Source organism: Erythranthe guttata, chromosome 10 (assembly GCF_056151865.1).
Source record: "Erythranthe guttata isolate IM_541 chromosome 10, IM_541, whole genome shotgun sequence".
Classification (NCBI taxonomy): Eukaryota; Viridiplantae; Streptophyta; class Magnoliopsida; order Lamiales; family Phrymaceae; genus Erythranthe; species Erythranthe guttata.
This window is the reverse complement of record NC_142542.1, coordinates 16,806,620-16,832,546: the sequence shown is the minus strand read 5'-3', so window position 1 is coordinate 16,832,546 and position 25,927 is coordinate 16,806,620. Positions and strand designations below refer to the sequence as shown.

The 25,927-nt window shown below is 34.6% G+C and overlaps 2 protein-coding genes across 3 annotated transcripts; one reads left to right on the top strand and one right to left on the bottom strand.

Moving 5' to 3' along the window:
* The first annotated feature begins 13,038 nt into the window (after nt 1-13,038).
* On the top strand, nt 13,039-16,236 carry LOC105958354 (Leucine-rich receptor-like protein kinase family protein). Its single transcript, XM_012982362.2, has 2 exons — nt 13,039-15,729; nt 15,822-16,236. Exons 1-2 carry the CDS (start codon nt 13,140-13,142, stop codon nt 16,217-16,219), a joined length of 2,988 nt encoding a protein of 995 aa, XP_012837816.2. The 5' UTR covers nt 13,039-13,139; the 3' UTR covers nt 16,220-16,236.
* Nucleotides 16,237-21,178: 4,942 nt separating this feature from the next.
* LOC105958398 (myosin-like protein (Protein of unknown function, DUF593)) lies at nt 21,179-23,844 on the bottom strand. Of its 2 annotated transcripts, none has more exons than XM_088824238.1 (3): nt 23,517-23,844; nt 21,680-22,886; nt 21,179-21,553 (listed from the first exon to the last, which is right to left on the bottom strand). In XM_088824238.1, the coding sequence occupies exons 2-3, from the start codon at nt 22,877-22,879 to the stop codon at nt 21,530-21,532; spliced, it is 1,224 nt and encodes a 407-aa protein (XP_088680364.1). In that variant the 5' UTR covers nt 22,880-22,886; nt 23,517-23,844; the 3' UTR covers nt 21,179-21,529. The 2 variants fall into 2 exon arrangements, with proteins under 2 accessions (XP_088680364.1, XP_012837865.2); XM_012982411.2 differs by having other exon boundaries at nt 23,375-23,836.
* Nucleotides 23,845-25,927: the final 2,083 nt, after the last annotated feature.

The following is a 25,927-nucleotide window of genomic DNA, read 5'->3' as shown; positions in this document are numbered from 1 at the left end:
CCAACTCGTGAAATCGGGCCCAATATCACATAAGTCCACTGATCCAGTCAAACTATGATCTGAACCGTTTGTTCTAGGGCTTCAATCTGAGCCCTCCATTTGCCCCATTCTTCTAACCTCTCTCAACCCTAGCAGCATTCTTCTGCTGCGCCGTTTCTCTCTCTTCCCTTGTCCCCTTCTCTCTCTACAGTGTTTCGTCACCCCTTGTCGTTTTCCGGCGACACCGTCGCAGGTCTGGCCGGACAATGGGTGTCCTTGCCGTCGCAGCCCATTTAATGCTGAAGACCGTTGAAACTCCGTGTATTTATACTGTGGTGAGAGAGAGAGACAAGTGTGATTCACCTTTTATTCAAACCTTATCTTTTCTGGCCTTAATCCTCTTCTGTGAGGGTTTCGGCATTGTGAGTGCAGAAATCTGGGTTTGTGCTGAGTGGAGAGGGTGAGTTATCGACTGAGTTGACTGTGCATGTGTTGGTGAGTCAACTCAGAGTGAAATTGGGGGTCAGATCTAGGGTTCCGATAGTGGCTGTAGCTTGGTGCTTGTTTTCAGTTGGTGTTACCACCAGACCTTGGATCAACAGTATGAACACTGGAAAAGGGAACTGAGCCGTTCTTTTTCAATACTGCTTTATTGTTTCATTTTCTTTTGATTTCAAATTGTTTTACGGATCTATGGCTGTTTTTCGAAGAACCTGTACCTAACAGTGGTACCAGAGCATCAGTTGGGCACTTGTTCTTTGCAGACTCGTGCTACGGATTTCACTACTGTGACTCACTCACTCTGTTTCTGGGTAAAATCCTGGAAAACCTGTGGTTGACCGTGTGTGGTCAGAGCTTACTTCCGATGTTCTCTGAAATCTGGGCCAACTCAGGCTATCTGCCACTCCAAACTTCCCTTGTCCGGACCGCTTAGTGTCGCAGGAATCTGGGGAAGGGGGGTAGTCTGAGACAGCCCAGTCTTCGACCGGTTACTTTGTTGCCTTCTGCAACGCTTGGCTCTCTGTTGAGCCTCCTGAGATCATCTTGTGTGTCCTTGTTTTATTTTCTGTTGCTGTCTGTGTGCAGCTCTGTGTGGCTTTTATTTTCTGTTGCTGTCTGTGTGCGGCTTGTGTATTTTCATTTTCTGTTGATGTCTGTGTGCAACTTGTGTGTTTCCAATTTCTGTTGCTGTCTGTGTGCAGCTTGTGTGCTAGTGTGCCTCTTACGTGTGTCTGTGCCCTTGATTTTCCTTTTCTGTGTGAAAATGAATTCTTATCCTGTGGCTTCTTTTGATGGTAAGGGTGATTTTGCTATATGGAAACAGAAAATGAAAGGTGTGTTAGTTCAACAGAAGTGTTTTAAAGCCATAACTCAAACTTATGATGATAAAACTACTAAAGAAATGAAAGATGATCTTGATGAACTTGCTTATTCCCTGATTATTCTGAACTTATCTGACTCTGTGATTAGAAAGATAGGTAAACTTGATACTGCTAAGGAGTTATGGGATAAGTTAGAAGAGCTTTATACTGAAACCTCTTTACCCTCAAAAATGTTTTTACTGGAAAAGTTTTTTAGATTTAAACTTGACTTGCACAAAGATATAGATGAAAATCTTGATGTTTTTACAAAACTTGTGCAAGACATTAAGTTAACTGGGGATAAAAATATTGATGAATATACCCCCATTGTTCTTCTAAATGCTATTCCAGATTCTTACAGTGATGTCAAATCTTCAATTAAGTATGGCAGAGACAAAGTGACTCTGGACACTGTGATAAATGGTTTGAAAAGTAAGGAACTTGATTTGAAAACTACCAACAACAATAAATCTTTGGGTGATGTAAACTTTGTGAAAAACAAGCCTAAAAACAAGTTTTCAAACAAGGCTTCTTCTCCAGTAACCAAAATTTTCAAAACCTGATAAGGGTAAAGTAGGGAGTAAGAATAAGCTCAAACATACGAAGTGTTACAACTGTGGTAAGTCTGGTCATTATGCCAATAGGTGTGCTGAACCTAAGAAAGATAATAAGTCTACTAATGAACAGGCTAACCAAGTTGATGAAAACATGGGTGATGTGTTTATGATTACTGATGAGTATCTTGATTTTGTGAATTCTGTGTCTGCATCTTTGACTGATAATGACTGGTTAATGGATTCTGCTTGCTCAAATCATATGACACCTCACAGAAGCATGTTCTCTTCTTATGTTGAATTAAAAAATGGCTCTGTGTCCATGGCTGATAGTAGTAAAAGACATGTGCTAGGTATAGGAACTGTATGTCTGAAATTTCAATCTGGTTTTGTGCTTAAATTGAAAAATGTGAGACATGTTCCTAAGCTTAGTAGCAATTTGATGTCTTGTGCTATCTTGGAGGATTCTGGATATAAGGGTAATTGGGGTGATGGGGTTATGAATATTATACATGATGGTTTACTTTCTTTTAAGGCTGTTAGAATGCACAATATGTATGTTGCATCTGCATTATCTGTTTCACATGTTAACTCTGTTCAGCATGACATGACTGATCTTTGGCATAGAAGATTAGGTCACATCAGTAGTAAGGGACTAGGAATTTTGCATAAAAACAACTATCTGAGTGATGACATTGTTGTTGATATGCCTTTGTGTGATTCATGTGTTATGGGTAAACAGTCTAAAGTGAAATTCCCTAAATCCCCTTTCCCTAATACTTCTAAGTGCACAGAAATCCTTGAATATGTTCATGCAGATGTTTGGGGTCCTGCACCTGTCTCCACACCTGGTGGAAACATATATTTCTTGTCTGTTGTTGATGATTTTTCAAGAAAAGTGTTTGTTTTCTTACTTGTGCAAAAGTCTGATGTTTTTGATAAGTTCAAATCTTGGAAAACCTTTATTGAAAATCAAACTAACAAGAAACTTAGAACCCTTAGAATTGATAATGACACTGAATTTTGCAATCATGAATTTGATTCTTTGTGTGCTGAGTTTGGCATTAGAAGACATAGGACTGTTGCATATACCCCTCAACAGAATGGCATAGCTAAAAGAATGAATATGACATTAATGGATAGGGTTAGATCCATGTTGCATGCATCTGGTTTGCCAAAAGTTTTTTGGGGTGAAGCTGTCTTAACAGCTGCTTATGTGATTAACAGATCTCCATCTGTGCCTTTGTCTGGAAATTTGCCTGAAACTATGTGGACTGGGAAACCAGCTGATTTGTCGAATTTGAGAGTTTTTGGTTGTTCTGCTTTTGTTCACCATAAAACTGATAAATTAGAACCTAGGTCCTTAAAATGTGTTTTTATTTGATATCCTGAAGGAGTTAAAGGATATAGATGTTGGCTAAAGAATGAACATGGTTTTAAAACTATAATTAGTAGAAATGTTGTTTTCAATGAGAATGAATATCCTTGTATGCCTGTGCCTTCATTTATTGTTCCTCCCTCTGCTCCAATTGAGGTGGAGAAACCTCCACTTGGAAATGAGGAAATTGATGATGATGATGATTCATCCTCTGTGCCTGAAAATGTGTTTGATCAAAATGTTGAGTCTGATTTACCTGATATTGATGATTTGCATGATTATCAACTTGCTAGGGATAGGCTTAGAAGAGAAATTAGGAAACCTCATCATCTTGATAATTTTCAGCTTGCATCTTATGTGTTCAATGTGTTTGATGCTTTAGATGGTAATGAACCTAAGTGCTACAAAGATGCTTTAAACTCTTCTGAATCTGCTATGTGGTTATCTGCTATGAAAGAGGAAATTAACTCCTTGCATGTGAATCATACTTGGACTCTTGTCCCTAAACCTGCTAAGTGCTCTGTGATTGAATGTAAATGGCTCTTTAAAATTAAGCATGAAACTGATTCTGTTAGATATAAAGCTAGGCTTGTAGCTAAAGGTTTTACACAAAGAGAGGGTATTGACTATACTGAAATTTTTGCTCATGTTGTTAAATTCACCACTGTCAGAATTTTACTTGCTCTAGTTGCTCATTTTGATTGGGAACTTAAGCAAATGGATGTTAAAACTGCTTTTCTGCATGGTGATCTTGATAAGCAAATTTTCATGTCTGAACCTGAAGGCTTTGTTGATTCTGTTAATCCTGATTATGTCTGTTTGTTAAAGAAATCTCTTTATGGACTTAAGCAGTCTCCCAGACAGTGGAACAAAAAATTTGACTCTTGCATGCTTTCTTTGAAATTTAAAAGAAGTGAATTTGATCATTGCTTGTATTTCAAAGATAATTGTCAATTTCCTGTGTTCCTGTTAATCTATGTTGATGACATGCTTATTGCTAGCCCCTGTTTAAAGGCTATTGATCATGTGAAGAAGTGCTTAAGTGAAAACTTTGACATGAACTTTCTTGGTGATTCAAAGAGAATTCTGGGTATGGACATAGTTAGGAACAAAAAAGATTGTTCTTTGTTTCTGAACCAATCTGCCTATGTGGAAAAAATCTTAGATAAATTTGCCATGAAAAATGCCAAGTCTGTGTCTGTGCCTTTAGCTGCTCATTTCTTGCTAAGTAAGGAACAGTCTCCAAAGACTGAACCTGAAATGTGTGACATGAAATCTGTTCCTTATGCTAATGCAATTGGTTCTATCATGTATTTAATGGTAAGTACTAGACCTGACATTGCATATGTTGTAAGCTGTTTGAGTAGATATATGGCTAATCCTGGCATGCCTCATTGGGAGGCTGTAAAGTGGTTAATGAGATATCTAAGAGGGTCTGTTAGAACATGGATTGAATTTTCTAAGTGTGAAAAATGAATTGTCTTATGTGGTTATGTGGATTCTAATTATGCCAACAACAGAGATAATAGAAAGTCCACCACATCTTATGTGTTTACTTTGTGTGGTTCTTGTATTTGCTGGAAATCTCAACTTCAAAATATTGTAGCCCTTTCTACCACTGAGGCTGAATACATTGCAGATACTGAGGCTGTAAAAGAATCTCTCTGGTTGAAAGGGCTGCTCTCAGAAATTGGTTTCTTGAAAGGTAAAGTTGTAGTTTTCTCTGACAGCCAATCAGGTATACAATTGTGCAAGAACCCTGTTTTTCATGACAGAACAAAACACATTGAGATTAAATACCATTTTATCCGGAAAGTGGTGGAAAAATGTGAGATAGACCTGGAGAAAATTCCTTCTGAATTCAACCCTGCTGACATGGGCACTAAGTGCCTACCTGTGGAAAAATTGAGATCATGTTTGAGAACCTTGAACATTGTCTCAAAACATGATTGAAACAGACATGTGTGTGTCTGCTTGCTGTGTGCAAGTCTGATATTGCTTTCTCTGTGATAGCTTGTGTTATTTTAACTTCTCTGTGATGCTAAAGTTTTCTGTATCTTGGTGATTACCTCCTTTGTGAAAAAAAAATACTTTTTGAATCTTCTACTACAATCTGTGTGATTAGTGTTTAAGATTCAAAGTTACGGCAATGATGATCCCAGTCCATTAAGTGTATTCATAATAATCCTTTTATTGGTCTCAGGTGGAGAATTGTTAAGTATTGAGCCCAATAGAAATGATCTGTTGTGATCTGGGCCAATGGCTTAATTAATTCAAAGCCCAACTCGTGAAATCGGGCCCAATATCACATAAGTCCACTGATCCAGTCAAACTATGATCTGAATCGTTTGTTCTAGGGCTTCAATCTGAGCCCTCCATTTGCCCCATTCTTCTAACCTCTCTCAACCCTAGCAGCATTCTTCTGCTGCGGCGTTTCTCTCTCTTCCCTTGTCCCCTTCTCTCTCTACAGTGTTTCGTCACCCCTTGTCGTTTTCCGGCGACACTGTCGCAGGTCTGGCCGGACAATGGGTGTCCTTGCCGTCGCAGCCCATTTAATGCTGAAGACCGTTGAAACTCCGTGTATTTATACTGTGGTGAGAGAGAGAGAGAAGTGTGATTCACCTTTTATTCAAACCTTATCTTTTCTGGCCTTAATCCTCTTCTGTGAGGGTTTCGGCATTGTGAGTGCATAAATCTGGGTTTGTGCTGAGTGGAGAGGGTGAGTTATCTACTGAGTTAACTGTGCATGTGTTGGTGAGTCAACTCAGAGTGAGATTGGGGGTCAGATCTAGGGTTCCGATCAGTGGCTGTAGCTTGGTGCTTGTTTTCAGTTGGTGTTACCACCAGACCTTGGATCGACAGTATGAACACTGGAAAAGGGAACTGAGCCGTTCTTTTTCAATACTGCTTTATTGTTTCATTTTCTTTTGATTTCAAACTGTTTTACGGATCTATGGCTGTTTTTCGAAGAGCCTGTACCTAACAGAAGCATTTATAATTTTTGTATTAATATATTTTGGTTAGTTGTGGACTCGATTATCTCAACATTTACGTTACCTCAAGATTAAAATAATGTAATGGCTATTTTTAAGTTGTCAAAATTTAATTATGATCTTAAACACTATCTCTTTATCTTAATTAAATTAAATTGATCGAGAATATAGATAATACTCTAGCGTGTTTTTCATATAATTGAGCACTAATCAGAAAATACACTCAAGTATTAATTAATTGGGATTATTTGAGAAAACCCCCTCATATGCATTGTATCATTAGACTAGATCCTCTTTTTTTTTCCATTTTTGAGATAAATCCAATTGTATTTTATTCAGCAAATTATATTATTAATAACCTATTTTACCCTTTCTTAACTTTTTTTGAACCTACCCACGTCTCTTCTCTAGCCGTCTCTCTCATTCTCTTCTCTCCATTCTCTCCACAACTCACAACTCACGCTCACCCCCTCGCCTCCCTTACCAGTCCCCAAAACGGGGCAAGACGTATGGGCTCTTCCTCCCAAACCCTCTAATTTGATGTTTTCTCTTATCTCTCATATATTCTCCCCCTCACAAACGCTACCGAGCCTCATGGCCGGAGTCAGATCTGCGACGACGGCATGTCCGGTGCCGATAGATATGGTCCACGTAGGAAATTAGGAGAAGAGATCCGATATGCATTGATCATATCTTGAATTTGGCAGCCCCTCATTCCTTTCAATCGTCGCCGCCATTGACGGTGGATATGGTCAGCACAAGAAGGGTTGCAATTGACTACACAAAATCTTGTTTTGCATCTAAGGTACACCGATCCTGAAAATATAATTTATTTATTTTTCTGTATTTTGTTTCAAATTTATTTATTTTTTCGTAATTTTGTTTTTGTTGTCTCCATCAGTTTTCTTGATTTTTGATAAGGTTTTGATTTCATTGATAGATTCAGAGAAAAATAGAGGGCTCTTTTTTGTTCATGTATAGTGGATGATGGAGTTCTACGGGGTCTCTCTTGATTTAAATTCAATTTTCGAAATTCTCAATTACTTCATCAGTTTTGATAATTTTTAGAGCTTATGTGAATTTTTTGCCTAGAGTTTGCATGTCTTGTTCTCAGATTATTGGCTATTTTTTTTGCCTAGAGTTTGCATATCTTGTTTGAAGATTTTGTTACTGGAAAGTGGTGATTTAGTAGCAGGAACCGATTAAATACATATTTGGCCCCTCTCTTGTTAAGACAAGATAACTTTTTTTTTTTTAATTAATTTTTGGTGCGGTGATGAATGGTAATTATAATTTGTGTGTGAATTGGATTATGGTGTGACAGGCGTAAAGAAAGATGTGAGCATAGAGAATTTGAATGATAGGTTTGGATCTTTTGCTAAAAGATAAGTGCAATTGACCATTATGTTAATATTTTTGTAATTGTTTTGTATTGGGTTAGGTTAATTTTGTAGTGGATTATGTTAATATTTTGGTGGATGTTGATAGTTTTTTGTAATGGTTTCGGATGAGATTGTAGTAGGTTTAAAATTCTTGCTTTGTGAACTGATTTTGTTTTGAATGAATTAAGTTTACACGTTGTTGTCTTTTTTTTTCTTTGATTCAGGTTCTTGCACAAGTGGAGTGATGGCAACAAGTGGGACGAGGTTGGGTGATGTTCAGGTGACTCTACTATTGTCTGTCATGACATTTTTTTAAAGGGGATTTTCGTAGTGTATTTAGGCAAGTTTTTTGTGGATTTTCTCTTTGTAAAGGGGATCTTTTGTAGTAGATTTCTATATTTTTGTAGTGGTTTTTGATGAACTTTTAGTGGATTTCAGACAAAATATACCCACCTGACGCATGCGCGAGCAATAGAGGAGGGGATGTCGATGCGCTTATAGTAAATAGTGGTTTTCGAATTCTCAAGTGACATTAAATAGTGGATTACGTTAGAGGGGTTGCAGTGAATAGTGGATTTCAAACAGTGAATAGTGGATTTCAAACAGTGAATAGTGGATTTCGAATAGTGGATTTTAAATTCGGACAGTGAATAGTGAATTAGTAAATAGTGGATTACGTTAATTTTACAGTGGATTTCGAATAGTGGATTTTAAATTCAGGCAGTGAATATTGGATTAGTGAATAGTGGATTACACTAAATTTTACAGTGGATTACGATAATCTTTTAGTGGATTTTACGTTAATTTTTTTTATAGTGAATGTTCATAAATTTTGATGTGTAGCGAATTTCATCTTTTAGTAAATCTGCTGGAAAAAAAATTATTTTCACTAAATTTTGAAATATTTATAGTGAAATTCGTACGTGTATAGTGGATTTTCAATTTGATAAACTGAAGAAAAACATCAATAAAAAATATTAATTAAAAAAATAAACTGGAAAAAAAAATTATTAAAAAATATTTTAAAAAATATATTTAAAAAAAATAATATTAAAAAAATATTTTAGAAAACGAAAAATTAAAAATAATAAACAAATAAAAAAATTAAAAAAATTAAAAATAATATAAAATAAATAACTATTTTTAAGTAGATATTTAAAAAAAAACATTGTTTTGAAAGGAAATCGGTAAAAAGAAAATAAATAAAAAATAAAAAGAAAACAAAAAGAATCTGAACGTTTGCATATTTTCAGATTTTTTAATTGATTTTTATATTAATCCATGAATGTAACAAGGGTAAATTGGATATTATGGTAACTGAGGGGGTTATCCCTAATAGTGAATTAAAAAATGGATTTATGCCTCTATGGAAATTGTATGAGGGGGTTATCTCATATAACCCCTAATTAATTAGTAGTTTCACATATGGCACATTATACAAAGACTGGCTTCGATTTCGATTTCGCTTTTCATCGAGTTGAACACTTTGTATTTGATATGGACCATGTTGCCCTGAGCCCCACTCTACATAAACAGAATAAGTTGACTATAAAGCCCAAAAAGGGCGACCCAAATTAACAGTCCAGTTCCATCAAATATGCACGAAACGAAACCTTAAAAAGGAAAAAAATACTTTCTCTACCTTTACCCCGTACAACGACGTGAGGTGAGGCCATGGGCTTTACATCGTGACCTCAAATTGGGGTTTTGGACGAGCCAAGTTCATTTAACCTAAAATTTCATTAATGCAGCATGTCCAAATAAGAAGGTAATTAGGTTAAATAATCTAATGAATCTTACATTTCAAGCAAGAGAGACATCTATAAATAGGGAGTTGACTCATATTTTTACTCTATAATGTTTTTTTACTAGAATCCACAATATGCATATAAATACAAATTTTGACTTGATCATCGGAGCTTTTACGTTGGGAAAACTTTCCCAGCGGAAGGAGATCTGAGCTGACATCACGCTTGCGTCATCAAAATACTATCAAGATAGTATCAATATTAAATAGGCTAAGTTTGAGTCATGAATATATATAATGGTTAGCCATGAGCCTATTTATAATTGCAAATTAACATCGCTTTTCAAATTCTAAAACCACTCCCACTATTACTTGCTCCCCTTTAGCATTTAATTTTGTTTGGTTCATTGATAAGAAAATATTGGGCTTGAGGAGACTTCTTAGATACTTTTTCCCCATTTAGACAAACATATTGAATCAATTAATTTGTCAAGTAAAAAATATTCATTGATAATTATGCAAATTTCACAAAAATATACTTTTTGCATTAGGGGTTTGAACAGAGAGTTGGATGATATATCAAGTTATTTTACATTGAATATTTTTTAATAATTAGCAGAGTTAAACAATTAAGTATCCACTAAACATACATGTACATTAATATGCGTGATTATATGCAGATCTACAGGAAACAGCCAAGTATAAATTCAAGTTGCCGTTGTGTATAATGATTTGTGGGTCAAATGTTTTTCAAAAATATAATTCCTAATATATCAAAACCTAATGGATAATTATTAAATCCGCCTAACATAAAATAAGTCTTCACATTCAAAAAAGAAATAAATAAAAATAACATATAAATCTTGTCTCCCCCATACCCCAACACACACACACAGACACAAACAAACCTAAATGCACGTACATATACTGCACAGAGGAGGTTCGCCGCGGCGCGAAACTTTATAATATTTTTGTCATGATTAAATAATTATTTAGGTGCCCTAGTCATACAAAATAAAATAAAATAAAATAAAATAAAATTGATTGACTTTACATGTAAGTCAGATTATAAGGTCAAATTCTACTGCGCGCAACTTGGTAGAAACCCACAAGAAAAAAAGAAAACCCCCACAAGTGGTTGAAGGAGTAATCATTTCCCATTTACGCAGTTCCAAAATATCATATATTCAAGAAACGGTGTATATATATCGATTGGACTTTTTTTTTTTTTTTTTTTTTTCTTTTCCTAAAAATAAAAATTAAATAGTTAATGTTAAATTTAGTCTCGACAACACATGCATATATATATATATATATATTAAGAAAATATATTGGCAAAAATAAATAAATTAATTTAATAGAGATCACACTACTTTATTTAAAGTATTTCTCTTGTAGATCGAGGTGATCACTTTGCAACTTGCGTGGGGATTGTTCATACTTCATACTTCATAGCCGACGAAAGAGAGCCCTTTCCGTGGTATATTAATATTTAATATTATCTATCTTCGTAATTTAATGTCAATGGAATTTAGAGCGAACGATTTAAGATGGTGTTTGCAGAAGCTTTTAGAAACTGATTTAGAGCTTTTGATAGATCATAATTTGATTGTTAGGTTATTCCAAAATTAGATTTTGTTTTTGCTTCTCTAAAAATAAATTGTTTTTTTTTTTATAAATATTCCTCCATTTGATTTTCTATTTAAGTTATTTTTCCAGCATATTATCAAACACCCTATTTTTTTTAGAAATAAGCATTTAATACATACTTAACTTTCAAGCAGTAACTACTGTTTTTCAATAAGTTCCCGCAAACACCACCTAAGCCCATGATATAAAATTATTCGAGTTTATTTGTATTGTAGATATTAATACTAAATGATACATTTCACTAACTGTTTAAGTTTTTGATTGAAGTTGCCATTCAACATGATATTAGAGTCATGCTAAATAAAATAATCCTGAGTTCAAAGGGCACAACTGCCCATCATTCAACAATTCGAATAATTCATTTTTTGCAAGAAATTTAAAAGTTTGACTTTAATTTGAACTATAGTTTTTAAATTTTTTTTGATGGATAATCCATTTTAAATTGTCATATAAAAATTTTTTTCTCTCAAAATTGCCTCATCCAATTCAAATGCAATCTTATTGCGTTAAAATTGCGTGTGTGTTACTCTCGATATAATTTGCTTTAATATTAGTAGGAATTATTCGATAATACATAGATATCTTATCAAATGGTTGTGATCGATCACAACCTATGCTGCACGGACACCTCTAGGAGGTGAAGAGTCTCCGTATCCGATACTTGGATATGCTCAGACACGCCTCGGACACCCGTGTCAGGCCGTGTCGTAATTTCGCTAAAAGTAGGACACACGTGTCGGACAGTTTCCGCAATTTTAAAAAAGTTGGGATACGGCTCTTATGCTTTAAGAGAAAGACCTAATAAAAAATACGCATTTTCTTTTCTTTGAAACACATATTTCATCTGTCGTTTTTGAGAGTTCACCCAAAAGTCCAAAACTCTAGCGACAACAGCGACCAAGAACATGAGCAGCAAGAGCGAGCGGCACTCTAATGCGATTTGGCGACTTATAAATATATTTTTACATATTATAAATGTATCCCTATATTTTTATAATTTATAAATATACCCCTATATTTTTTATATTTATATGTATCCCCGCGTGTCCGTATCCTAGTTTTTTGGAAATGCCGTATCACCGTGTCCGTATCCGCGTATCGCCGTATCCGCGTATCCATGTCCGTATAGCATAGATCACAACGCTTCGCTAAAACAATATAATGCTGACGTCACATTACCGCTTCGCTTTAATTACGTAAAACAAGATTAAGATCACTTTAAAATCTCGAATACTTACCAAGAGCAAAATCGAGATCACATCAAATGGCCACCGTCTTCTGTTAGTTCCTTTTTACCAAACATCAAAATAAGGGTTCCATCAAAATTTGATTAATAGCTAGATCATGCATCTAAAAATAAAAAAATAAAAAAAATAAAAAGAAATTGAAATTTCCAAGTGGTGATGATGGCAACAAGCATATTATACATCAGCCGACATACACCCACACACTCCAGGACACAAAGTTGCCACGTCATCACTTCATTATCTTATTAACTAGGCGTGCTTATTATAACCTAGATTATCTTATTTTTTAATAACTCATCATCACCCACTAATCACACTAATTATTTCAACTTAGTTAGGCCTAATGACATGTAAATCACCAAATCTCACACGGCTAATAAACTCAACGATTCTGTCCCTCATATTTTATTTTTTATTTTAATAATAATAATAATAATAATAATAATAATAATAATAATAATAATAATAATAATAATAATAATAATAATAATAATAATAATAATAATAATAATAATAATAAGTAGAAGAAAGAAAAAAACTAGACGATTCTCAGACATCATAAATATATAACGACGTGTCCCCACGTGTTCAACGTTGATTAATTTTGTCAACTATGTATCCTTCAACGGCAGTTAGGCATGTATATTGAGGATATCTACTATTACTTTATTTATAATATATATTAATAAATTAATTAATTAATTAATTGCCTCTAAATAAATTTTCCACATACCTTATAACAGTACACTAATTTCCGACAACAACATTCCAAAATCTCCATCCTCAAGTTTTCATTAATCTCTCCAAAAAAAAATAAAAATTCCTTAATTACCTTCTTCAACAAGAAAATGTGGTGCTCAAAATTCGACATACTTTCGCTAATCATACTATTCTACGTAGCGCATTCGGAAAACGATGCTGGGTTGTTCGAAGATCGAGCATCGCTCCTCTCGTTCATGTCGGGAATCACCGAAGATCCCGAGAATATTCTCGAGACATGGAACACTTCCGAGAACCACATGCATGTCTGCAAATGGTCGGGTGTCAGCTGCGACGGCATGAACAAGAATAATAATAATAGAGTCGTCGAGCTTAACTTGAGCCACAAGTCTCTTAAGGGCAAACTCTCGCCGGCCCTTTTCAGCCTATCGCAGCTAGCGGTTCTCGATTTATCCGGAAACTTCTTCCACGGCCAAATCCCGCCTCAAATCGGCAATCTTTACGAGCTGAAAGAGCTAAGTCTATCTTCGAATCTTCTAGAAGGAAACATCCCATCTGAAGTAGGGTTTCTTCCTCGATTAGTGTACCTCGATCTTGGAAGCAATAAACTTTTCGGTAAGATCCCTTCTTCGATTTTCTGCAATAATATTTCATCTTCTCTTCAATATCTCGACCTATCGAACAACTCACTAAGTGGTGAGATCCCTTTAAATACGGAGAATAGTGATCAATGTGGGCTTAGAGAGCTTAAGTATCTCCTTCTCTGGTCGAACCGTCTCGTGGGAGAAGTCCCTTTTGCCCTTTCGAACTCTTCGAAACTCGAGTGGCTCGATTTGGAGACGAATTTGTTCACTGGAGAATTACCCTCCGATATCTTGAGCCACATGCCGAATTTGAAATTCTTGTACTTATCATACAACCGCTTTTCGAGCCATAATGACAATACTAACCTCAAACCCTTTTTTGCATCTTTAGCCAACTCGTCTAACTTGCAAGAAATCGATTTAGCCGGTAATTATCTCGGAGGAGAGTTGCCTTCTATTATTGGGCATCTCTCTTCTCTTGTACAAATCAACCTCGATACTAATCTTATTTACGGTCCGATACCCCCACAGATTTCGAATATTGTCAATCTCACCCTCTTGAACCTCTCTAGCAATCTATTCAATGGCTCGATACCCTCTCAGCTTTGCCACATGGCGAAACTCGAGAGGCTATTTTTGTCGAATAATTCACTCTCCGGTGAAATTCCGGCCTCCTTTGGCGACATGCCTCATTTAGGTCTTCTAGACTTGTCAAAAAACAAACTCTCCGGTACGATTCCAGATAGCTTTGCCAACCTTGTACAGCTAAGAAGGCTTCTTCTATACGAAAACGAGCTCTCGGGGTATATTCCTACGAGCTTAGGCAAATGCGTAAATCTAGAAATTCTCGATCTTTCTCATAATCGAATATCGGGTACGATTCCTGGTGAAGTGGCCGGTTTGAGTAGTTTGAAGCTGTATTTGAACTTGTCGAGTAATTTCTTGCATGGGAATATTCCATTGGAGCTTAGCAAAATGGATATGGTTCTTGCTATTGATTTGTCGTCGAATAATCTTTCAAGTCTTTTGCCATCTCAGCTCGGAAGCTGTATTGCTCTTGAGTACCTCAACGTTTCGAGTAACGGTTTGGAAGGAGAGTTTCCGGAAGCTATTGGAAGTTTGCCCTACCTCAAAGTGCTCGATATTTCGTTGAATAAGTTAAGTGGCGAAATACCGCACTCTCTTCACGCATCACCAACTCTCAAGGTACTCAACTTTTCTTACAACAACTTCCACGGGAACATAACCGACGAGGGGGCATTTTCGTCACTAACCCTCGATTCTTTCTTGGGAAACGAAGGTCTCTGCGGTTCGATAAAGGATATGAGAAAATGCCCTAAAGGGCGAACTCGTCATTTCTTGATTGCGATTCTACTATCGTTAATCATCACTCCCATCTTCTGCATAGTTGGATGGCGATCAAAGATCCGACCCCACTTAACCGTTTTAAAAAACGGGAAAAAGGGCGTTATCGTCAAAGACGAAGAAGAAGCTTCTAGAGATCATAATAATCAAGAGGTCAAGTACCCAAGAATCTCGCGGCGGCAGCTTCTAGAAGCTACCGGAGGGTTCAGCGGGTCGAGCCTGGTCGGTTCCGGAAGATTCGGACACGTATACAAGGGTGTTCTCAAAGACAACACTCAAATAGCGGTTAAGGTACTTCATGCAAAATCGGCAGCCGAATTATCGGGCAGCTTTAAGAGAGAGTGCCAAGTCTTGAAAAGAACAAGGCACAGAAACTTGATAAGGATAATAACTACATGCAGTCGGCCCGATTTTAAAGCCCTCGTATTACCGTTGATGCCTAACGGTAGCCTCGAGGATCATCTTTATCCGAGCTCGTTGAAAAATATTATCGGGCTCGATTTGGAACAGCTTGTGAGGATTTGCAGCGACGTGGCGGAAGGGATGGCTTATCTGCACCACTACGCGCCGGTGAAAGTAGTGCATTGTGATCTTAAGCCGAGTAATATCCTTCTCGACGATGATTTCACGGCTTTGGTTACCGATTTTGGGATCGCGAGATTGGTTAAAGGTGGCGGTGATGAGAGTGGCTCTTGTGGTGTTGACGATTCGGCGTCGTACGATTCTACCGATGGATTGTTGTGTGGCTCGGTTGGTTACATTGCTCCTGGTTAGTAATTTTTTTTATCCGATTTTTTTTCTGACTTCTCCATTATATTTCAAGACTATTGTCTTATTTTTCAATTTTTTTTTAAATTGTAGAATATGGAATGGGAAGGCATGCTTCGCCCCAAGGAGACGTATATAGCTTCGGAGTTCTTCTACTTGAAATAGTAACGGGAAAACGGCCGACGGACGTTCTTTTTCAAGAAGGTTCGAGCATGCACGAATGGGTCAAGAGTCAATACCCTAACAAGCTCGGGCCAATCGTAGAAGGAGCAATGGTGAGGCGGGCCCCACGTGGGCCCGTTCCGTTCGACAGGAAGATATGGGCCGATGTGATATTGGAAATGATCGAACTCGGATTGATATGCACGCAGTATAATCCGGCCACGAGGCCTAGCATGCTTGATGTTGCTAATGAAGTTAGCATTTTGAAGCAATGTCTTTGTGTTAGTCCTTCAAATTTAGTTGTTGAAGATGCTAATTCAATAAATTAAATTTGAGTTTCTTTTTTTTTTTTTTTTTAATGTATTTGCATAAAAGAAAGTTTTGGATAGATGATGATCATGATCAAAGTTTTCAGCTAATATTTTTTGTTGGGATTTGGTCATGATCAATTAGGTGTATGTGATTGGATTAAGGAGAATAGAAAGTAGATTAGTGAAATAGTGAAAATGTTAGGTGAAATAATTTTATTTTTCATTTCCTTGTCATTCCTAAAGTTTTGATCCTACTGCAGTCTTACTCGATTAATTGTAAAACGTGTCCAAACAACGACCACATCTTCGATTTGCCACACGATCAATTTCGTCTTTGGATCCTCACACAACACACAGTGGCGGAACCAGCATATGACTAAGGGAGACCGTGGCCCATTTCATTTCTCAAATCTCTATATTTTATATGAAAATACGAAAAATTTCGTGTATAATAGCATTAATAGGCCCCCTTCAAAAAAAATTAATGCATTTGGCTCCCGCAAATTTTAAATCCTAACTCTGCTAGTTCTCACACATACCCATGTGGGCGTGTGTTGATCCAAGGGAGCTACACGAGATGCACACGTTAGTGCACCTCGTATAGTGTCGTAAAGACCGCGCTAAATTATGTACTGCATTGCGTTTGGCTAATTGCTACTTAATTAATTATGCAAGCAAACCAACCAAATGCTGCCTTTTGGTTGTTCACAAAGACACAAATAATCATTCGTCGATCTTTCTTACTAGCAAGAATGAATCATGAATGGACACACAAATTTACACTTTTGTGCTTAATCATTTAATCAATCAATATTTTATTAGCTTAATTGTCATTGGTGACAGTGCTAATCATGCGCTGCATAGTCGAATTGCACTTAAATCTGTTCTTTGAGCCTACCATTAAGAAAATGCTTAAAGTTTTAATTCACAAAAAAAAGCTAGTGGAAGGTTGGAATTACCCAATTCACTAATTAACTCCTAAATCAAATGATGATCATATATTGCACTTAGAAAACCTTTGTGATATATATATATATATATATATATATATATATATATATATATATATATATATATATATATATATATATATATATATATATATATATATATATATATATATATATATATATATATATATATATATATATATATATGGCTTTAATAACAAGGCCTAAATGTTTAATGCATGTGTCCTAAAATATTAGACATCAACCACAAATTAAATTAAAGTAATGAAAAAAAAAATGATAATGTTTAAAGTATGCCAAATAAAAAATAAATGATTCAGAAATGTGGTGGTTGTGTGTGAAACTTCTTAATTTAATATTTGAGTAAATAACACTTAACTCCATGTGGTTTTGAGTTTTGTGCATATGACCCTTTTGTACTTTCAATATAAGCACATGACCATTCTGTAGTTTGAATTTTGTGTAAATGACTCCTTTGCGCTTTTAATATAAGCACGTACCCCCGTATTGTATTGCACTTGATAAATAATCATGTTCATTAGAAATAATAAATTTTTGAAAGTACAAATAAGTTACATACTTGTATTAAAATATAAGGGGATCATATACTATATTAAAAATATAGGGAGTCATGTGCATAAATTTCAAGCCACAAGGGAGTTAAGTACTATTAACTCTTAGTATTTTGAGGTACTTTTTGCCTACATGACCACCTTCCACTTGTGTATGGATTAAGTTTCTGAGATGTTCATTGGCGTTACTTTTTGAGGTAGTTGATAATCTAATCATAGATGCATTAATAGATAATTGCCTAACTCACTTAAGTTACTAGTGTTCAAGTTCATTCCCTTTTGTTCTTACAAAAAATAAAAGTGATAAATGTTGTTCGATCTTTAATAATACCGTTTCAACTTCAAACGTGGTTTTTATTATTTTTTATTCTAAATTTTGCAAAATCCGAAAATCGAATTTGTAGTATTCTAAGTTAGTTTTCTAATCCAACTTGAGTCACCAAAATTGGCTGTCCGACGAGAAAGATATACATGAATCAATGGATACTGCCCACAACTTTGATGTGTTGATGTATCTAAAATTCAAAATGTGACTTATTCATGCATAACTTTGTCGCACGACATTCAATCTAGCGGATCTAAGTTGGATTAGAAAGCTAACCCAAATGACTACAGTTTTTGTATTTCGAATTTTGCCAAAATCAAAATAGAAATATGTTAAAATCAGGTTCAAAGTCAAACGAGATTACTAAAATTGAAACGACATTTAGCATTTCAGATAAAAAAATCATCCCCTTCAATCAAAACCACTGCAAGCGTCATGACCGGTGGCGGAATCATAATTTTATCCTTGTAGAGACTAGATATACATAAAACAATTATATATGGAAGCTTACAATACTACATTACTCGAAAAATAACATATTCCTATATAAAATAACATACTTTACACAAAAAAAGGGGAACCTGTTCCCTCGACTCTGTGCTAGCTCTGTTGCTAATGATGATTACAGTAGTCTAGACGACCTTATATATATACATATATATCAAAAAAAAAAAAAACGGAGGACGCGGCAACCAATTCTAGCACGGCAGGTGTATCATGTAGGTGCAATGAGTTGGTGTTGTCTTCTTTTACCTTAGAAAAAGTTGCTAATGTCATCAAATGTGATTTAATCTCAGAAGTACCTAAGATTTTTATGCGTATTTAGTTTAGTAATTTTACTAGTAAGGACTTAACTAAACACACATGACTTTTCCCAACAATCTCATAAGTTTAAGATTTTATATAGACATTGTGGAATCCATACACACGCTTCTGCCACGTGCACAATTGCTGCCAAACTCAAGCTAACATATACTATTTATTAATTTTACTAATAAGCAACTCCAAATAGGGTGTATACATTCCTAGGAAATCTTTTTATGGCCTCTGAACAAATAATTTTACACACTTTTTTTTTTGAACTCTACTAGTTGTCGCAGCGTTTCCCCTTTGCCCTGCATGCCAGTTTTAGTTCTTTTCTGGCCAAAAACCTTCCGTTTGCACATGCGTTTTTATTAAAGGTGCATGAAAGATTTAGGGGGCAAAATACAAAAATACATTTAAAATCAAGAACGGGATTATATCTTATAGAAAAAACTTTTAAGTATTTTTTAAGGCGACAAGTTGAACGGGAAACAGACACATGGAATTCCCATATCATATGTGAAAGTAGGAAAACGTGTAAATATAAAAAATATAGTACTATATTCATAAATTCTGAAAAGTCATTCTAAACATTAACATATGTGCATTGTTCTCAATAGAAGATGTGTTCCAAAATTATAAATAGAAATTGCAAGTGAAAATATGAATTGTCAATCTACTATTACGAATGGGGCGGAGAAAAACGTTTTGGTATAGGATTAGTAGATCACATGTTTCTTGCGTACATGTGAGAAGTGCTTCTCTCGTTGCGTGAGAGAAAAAGAGACATAAGATGTAAGATTTCATCAAATGTGGGAAATTTGGACAAAGTTTTGGATTTTCTGGGTCGAAACGCGTGTCCATTTTTTCATCAATTACAGAAACCGCGTACCCGAAACTTTATATATCTACAGAAACATCCCTTAAACATCTGGGGACTGGGGTGAGTATCATGGTGTTTTGACTTCCAGAACGTATCGAAAACGTGAAGACGCGTTTATGTGGAAGTTTCCGTGCATCCTAGTTCATAAGTTTCAAATGCACACATCAAACTTTGAAATATAATGTCAAACTATCTCCACATTCAAATAAACAGCCAAAATGTGTGATCTTAGTTTATACATAATACATCAATCAAACTTTGAACTAAAAGCAAAAAACACCCAAAACATTTTCCTAGAATTTCCAATTATGTAAAATTATAATTTCTGAAAATTGCTGAAATTAATGAAATTGGAAATGTAAATTCAAAATTTTCACTTCCCTTTTTATTTTTGCAAATTTCAGGAACTATTTTTTTTATGATCCAATCAGTACCATTTCAAGTCGTAATTGTAAAAGTTCGAGTTTTGATAACAAAGTGTAGAAAAGAAAAACAAAAATAATCGCACAAATTAAAACGTGCTCCAGATACAAATGTTTATACGCAGTGCATCACTACTTTTATGTGACTGGGTTATCTTAGTGTTAATTAAAATTTCGGCCCGAGCTCATAAAACTTTACTTGAGCAGCAGCAAGCTCGACTCAAACTCAACTCAGTCCACACAATTTTCAAGAAACAAAGTGAAAATGCTCAAAACACTAATGAAAGATGATATATATGTTTCTGTACTTCGTACTTACAGTTACAGTCGAGCTTTCCGCAAATCGTAACTCATTTGCTTATACAGCACTGTAGTGATGAAAGAATGTCTTCGACCTGCTGTCACTCAAATACACCATACACACAAATTATTTTGTTTTAATCTATTGAACTGACACATTCACAAAACGGAATATGTGTATGTTAATCGTCTAATCTTCCACATAAATTATGCAAAAAAATAAAAAAATAAAAAAAATAAATGAGATATCGATTTTCTTTATAAGCAGTTCAGCCTGGAGAAGCTAAGTGCATCAGATGTTTTAAAAAGAGTTCAGCAGAAAACATAACTTGATAGCAAATTAAGATTCACGAATCCGTAATTTAAACAGTGTACACTAATGTTCCTATACAATGAGAATTTCGGAAAAAGATTCGCATGTTTTTCACATGATAGCATAGATTTGGTAACAACATCGAGATCTCATAATTAATTAAAAAAAATAAACAATCAACATGTTAACTGAAGGCTCGACTAACCTTGTCATTTGAAGCATCTCATCCTGCAACTTCATAAGGAACGAACAAAATAGAATAATGATGTTGCAAATCGACAGATAAAATTGAATAAATTAATATATATATATATATATATATATATATATATATATATATATATATATATATTAAAAAAAATGTTCGATAAGCTTTCATGCAGTAGGAAAATCAAAAAAATCGGATATCATTCATATTTAGTAACGAGTATACATTGGAAAAGGGTGAAAAAAAAAATCTCTCTTTTTTTTCATTTGAAGAAAAAGTCGAGACACATGACAGGACCGGGACACACCACTCCTATCAAGCTATTCAATCTGTATCAAAGAATCGTCATATGCTTCTTATATGCACAAAAGAAAAAAGAAAAAGAAAAAATCACAATCAACTCCACAATGACAAACACAAAATCGATGCAAGAAAGTTTATTTTGTACACACAAAAATCAGGTGGTTGTGTTAGGCAGAATATACACACACAGTTTGTACACGTCAAATGTCGAACATGTTCAAGCTCCATCAAAGCCAAAAGTGAAACATCGCCTGTAATCAAATAAAATAAAAAAAAAAAAAAAAAAATACTAATTTTTTTCTTCTAAATTTCAATATAAAAATTAACATTTGCAGGGAAGAAGTAAAAAAAAAAAAAAAGGGAAAAAAGAAAGTCACCTCCGATAGAGAATGTAGAGACGAGTTCTCTCTCGTGAACGATTTATTTCCTTTCTGAGACCTAACCTCGTTCTGTAATAAACTTATTTGTTCCTTAATCTCTTTCAACAATTTCAATACTTCCTCTCTGTTCGAATTTTCCGACACCCTCTCAATTTCACTAACCCCCAAAGCCCGGTTATTCAGATCGGGCCTACATTGAGCAACACTCGTAGAAGGCTGTACAACAAGAGCTCGATCAATAGCAGTAATATCACTCGGTCTATACAAATTCTTTTCATGATTAGTGGACTGCAATAATTTCTTCAGCCAATCAGATTCATCTTTAGCATGAAGTTTAACAGCTTCTCTGCTTTCAAGAATCTCACTAGCTTGAAAAAAACCCGTCTTTTTCTTGTCCTTACTCGAAGATTCGTAAGAAGTGTCGATGCTCCTATCGACTTGTGGGACCTCAAAAACATCAAGAACCACACTCGTAGAAGCTGCATACGGATTATTTTCTTGATCTTTATTCGTGTCGAACGAATTGTCAAAGCTTAGCTGCGGCGAGGGCGAACGAGTTCGATTATTATTCGCCGAGCTCGTGTCATTAGCAAACTCTTTGACCTGTAAACCCAATTTCCGTATCTGTTCCTGCAAGCTAGGACTTTCGCTTTTCTTGTCTGATGAATCCGAGGTTATAAATTCGTTTATTTCTTCGAATGAAGAAAGCCCGTCAATTTCCGGGCTAGCATTGCTATCTCTTTCGATCAGAGCCCTATTGAATTTGACCAAAAGAGGCGCCGAATTTCTCCTCCCAAGACTTGTATCACAAGCTACATTTTCGTTTCTCTGCAAAAGATCTGCACATCCCATGCTCAAGAGCTTGTATCTATAGGCTTCAACTTGGTAAGACAACGCAGCGACTTCCATATCCTTTTGGTGGAAGATATCTTTGATTATCGCTAAAGATTCCTCCACGTGGCACATTTTTTCTTCGGCTACTCTCTTGTACTGATCTGCTTCCATTTTGACGGCGGATTTTTCTCTTTCGAGGCGATCTATTGTGGACATTGCCTCGCTGGCGGCAGTGGCTGCTGCCTCGCGTTCGGCATCGAGCTCAGTGTAGAGTTTCTGGAGAAGCTTTTGCTGCGCGTATAGTGTTTCTTTTAGAGCGGAAACCTCCTCCGGTGACATCACTGTGCTGTTATAATCAGCCATCGTACATCTGGATTTTGTAGAGCAAATAAACGAGTTAATAAAACCGAGCAAATTCCAACTATCAAAAGATTCGCCATGTTTTTCCGATAAATTCACTAACTACATTATCATGAAATGTTTGAAAGCTGAAATAGTCTATTCGATCTACCGAAACAAAGGTCATACAATTCGATAATCGAGAAACACATTGTATGATCATACGTAGATACATACATACATACATATGCATATATATATATGCATATATATATATATATATATATATATATATATATATATATATATATATATATATATATATATATATATATATATATATATATATATACATACTTTTAGCAGGTAATAATCTCAAAAAGGGAAACAATTTATCTAACCAAGTCAGTATTCAAATAACTAAAAGTACTTTCCATATTAGAAACTCACAACAACCGATGATCATTTGGAAAATAAATAAGGAAACAAAATTAAAAATAAAAACCAAAATATTCTTACCTAATTCATAGAAGCTACTCCATGCAGAAAAACAAAAGGAAATTCTCAAACACCCAAAACACAATAGATGAACAACGATGATGTGCGAATTCGATCGCAAATTCCAATTTACAAAAAAAACCGAGAAATTACGAAGACGAACCCTAAAAAAAGGGGGAAACCGGGAAAGGCACAAATCAGATTGAAGAACTCGAATTGGAAATGGATGAGAGAGAAATATAGAATTGAATGACGAGATTCTTCTGCGAATGGATGATTGATTCTTCTACAAAAAGAAAGTGGACTTTGATTTAATCTGATTTACAGAAAAAAGGCATGCAGTAGATTTTGGCAGAGGGGAGGAAAATTGAATTTCAAAGATTTCAATTTCAGAAGAGTAAAAAACTCCATTCTGCCAAAATCAGCATCAACCTATTTGAAACCACCTTTTATTTGTTTTTCTTTTTTTTTTTAATATAATTTAATATAATATATAATAAATAAATAGTTTTAACAAATCTTCCCACCCTTTCAGTATTATTATTACTCTGTGGTTAGTAGATCCGATAATTTTTCTACAGGGTAAATTACAAACACCCCCTGAGGTATGGTCAAATTACAAAAACACCCATCTTGTTTGAATAATTACAACCACCCCCCTCAACTCATCAAATTTAGTGGAATCTTCGAGATTATATGGAATATTATCACTTTTGTACCCGTTTTATCCCATTCAAACTCTACATTATGAAGCAAGATGATCATAATATGTGATTTTTAGATTGTATATACCAGTTTGTGGTGCATCGGAAACTATATTTTTTACACAAAAAGAGTACAAACTAGATCACATTTCACGGAATCTAGATGACTATGTTGAATTTGGCACCATAAAGGTGGAGGTCTAAGAAAAAATCATAGTTGAGGGGGGTAGATGTAATTATCCAAACAAGAGGGGGTTTTTTGTAATTTGACCATACCTTAGGGGGTGTTTGTAATTTACCCTTTTTCTACATATATTGTTTGGTTGAGAGTAAATATGTCTTTTTTTTTTTTTTTTTTTTCTACAAAAGGTGAAGTTGAATAATGTTTGCAAAAGACTTTACAAAGAGATTTTGAGTTTTTTTTTTTCTTTCCCTCGTAATCTATTTTTAGGTGTTTGTAAAATAAACTTTTGTTTTTACTTCACTTAAAATAATCAGTTTTAAAGCACTTATGGATATTCCATTTGTATTGAACTTAATTTTCAAGCAAATCTGCAAAGACTCTTAACTTTTAAAAATAAGCACGGAAAATCAACTTAAATCACAATCAATAACTTCAGCTTTTAAATAAGTTTTGCAACACTCTTTTAATAATATGATCCTTGTCACTATGTAACACACAAACTTCAAAGTCCTAATGTTTCAACGTTTCCAACATGTTTCCTATCTGAAACTCGAGGACACCAGCCAAACACCTTATAATGGGTCATTTTGTAATTTTTAAATAATTGAAGACATGTCTGAATACTAAATTTTTAAATATTTTTGTTGCTTCATTAATAATTTATATGATTTAATGATCGATTGCAAATTCATAATTGATAGTAAAATATATTTTGAATATGTTTGGATGAAAATATAAAAAAAAATTTATGTATAAATAAAAACTTATATATGTTTATATGGCATATTTATAAATATACCTCTACATTTTTATTATTTACACATTTCCCCTAAACTCCCGTATCCACATTTTTAGGACATGTTTTTTTCCTGTGTCTGTCTGTGTATCACTGTTTCCGTGTCCATACTACATAGATGCTTGATAAATAAGTTATTTAAGGTATATTAATGGAAATGAATGATTCAAGTCTTCCTTTTTTTAATTTTGTTTTTTGGACACCATGATTAAAGTCTTCCTGGTAAAGTTGATGCATGACCTTTATTGTTATAGTATTTCTAGTTAGGTTTTTAATACAATTTTTGAATTATTCTTAATAGAAAGAGTAAATTTAAAATTTTTAGTTTTATATTGTTTAGAAAATAAATAATTAGTAAATTTAACAATAAACAATAAGGATTAAAGATTTATTGTGCAACATGGAGTGACTTAATTAAAGTCTTTCAATTCTAAAACATTGAATTGTTTCTATGTACAGCTACAATATATACAGTGGGAATTTAACTATTAACAATATGATTATTTATTAATATTTTTACATGACTTAATTGGAGTCTTAAAATTGAATGACTTAATTGGAGTCTTTCAATATAACATTTCAATTCTGAAACATTTGATTGTTTCTATGTACAGCTGCAACATAAACATTGGAAATTTAATTATTACAATATACGTCAAATCACCACTTCAATCAAAAACTTAAGCTGTTAGGTGGTGTTTGCAAATGCTTATTTAAAAATCGAAGTTAGTGATTGTGAGTTATGTTGGAATTGAGTGCTTATTTTTAAAAATTAGGGATGTTTGCAAATTAGATGGAAAATCAACTAAAAAAAAAACAGGTATATGAGTGTTTTTAAAGTTATAGATTGAAACGATTTATTTTAAGAGAATTAAAGGCAAAAAAATGTT

What these genes read in the sequence shown, in the direction of transcription:
- LOC105958354 (XM_012982362.2), top strand. Translation starts at nt 13,140, where the DNA reads ATGTGGTGCTCAAAATTCGACATACTTTCGCTAATCATACTATTCTAC. An exon ending in GGTTGGTTACATTGCTCCTG is followed by an intron (nt 15,730 to 15,821) that starts GTTAGTAATTTT and finishes TTTAAATTGTAG; the next exon opens with AATATGGAATGGGAAGGCAT.
- LOC105958398 (XM_088824238.1), bottom strand. Translation starts at nt 22,879, where the DNA reads ATGGCTGATTATAACAGCACAGTGATGTCACCGGAGGAGGTTTCCGCT. An exon ending in CTCTACATTCTCTATCGGAG is followed by an intron (nt 21,554 to 21,679) that starts GTGACTTTCTTT and finishes ATTTGATTACAG; the next exon opens with GCGATGTTTCACTTTTGGCT.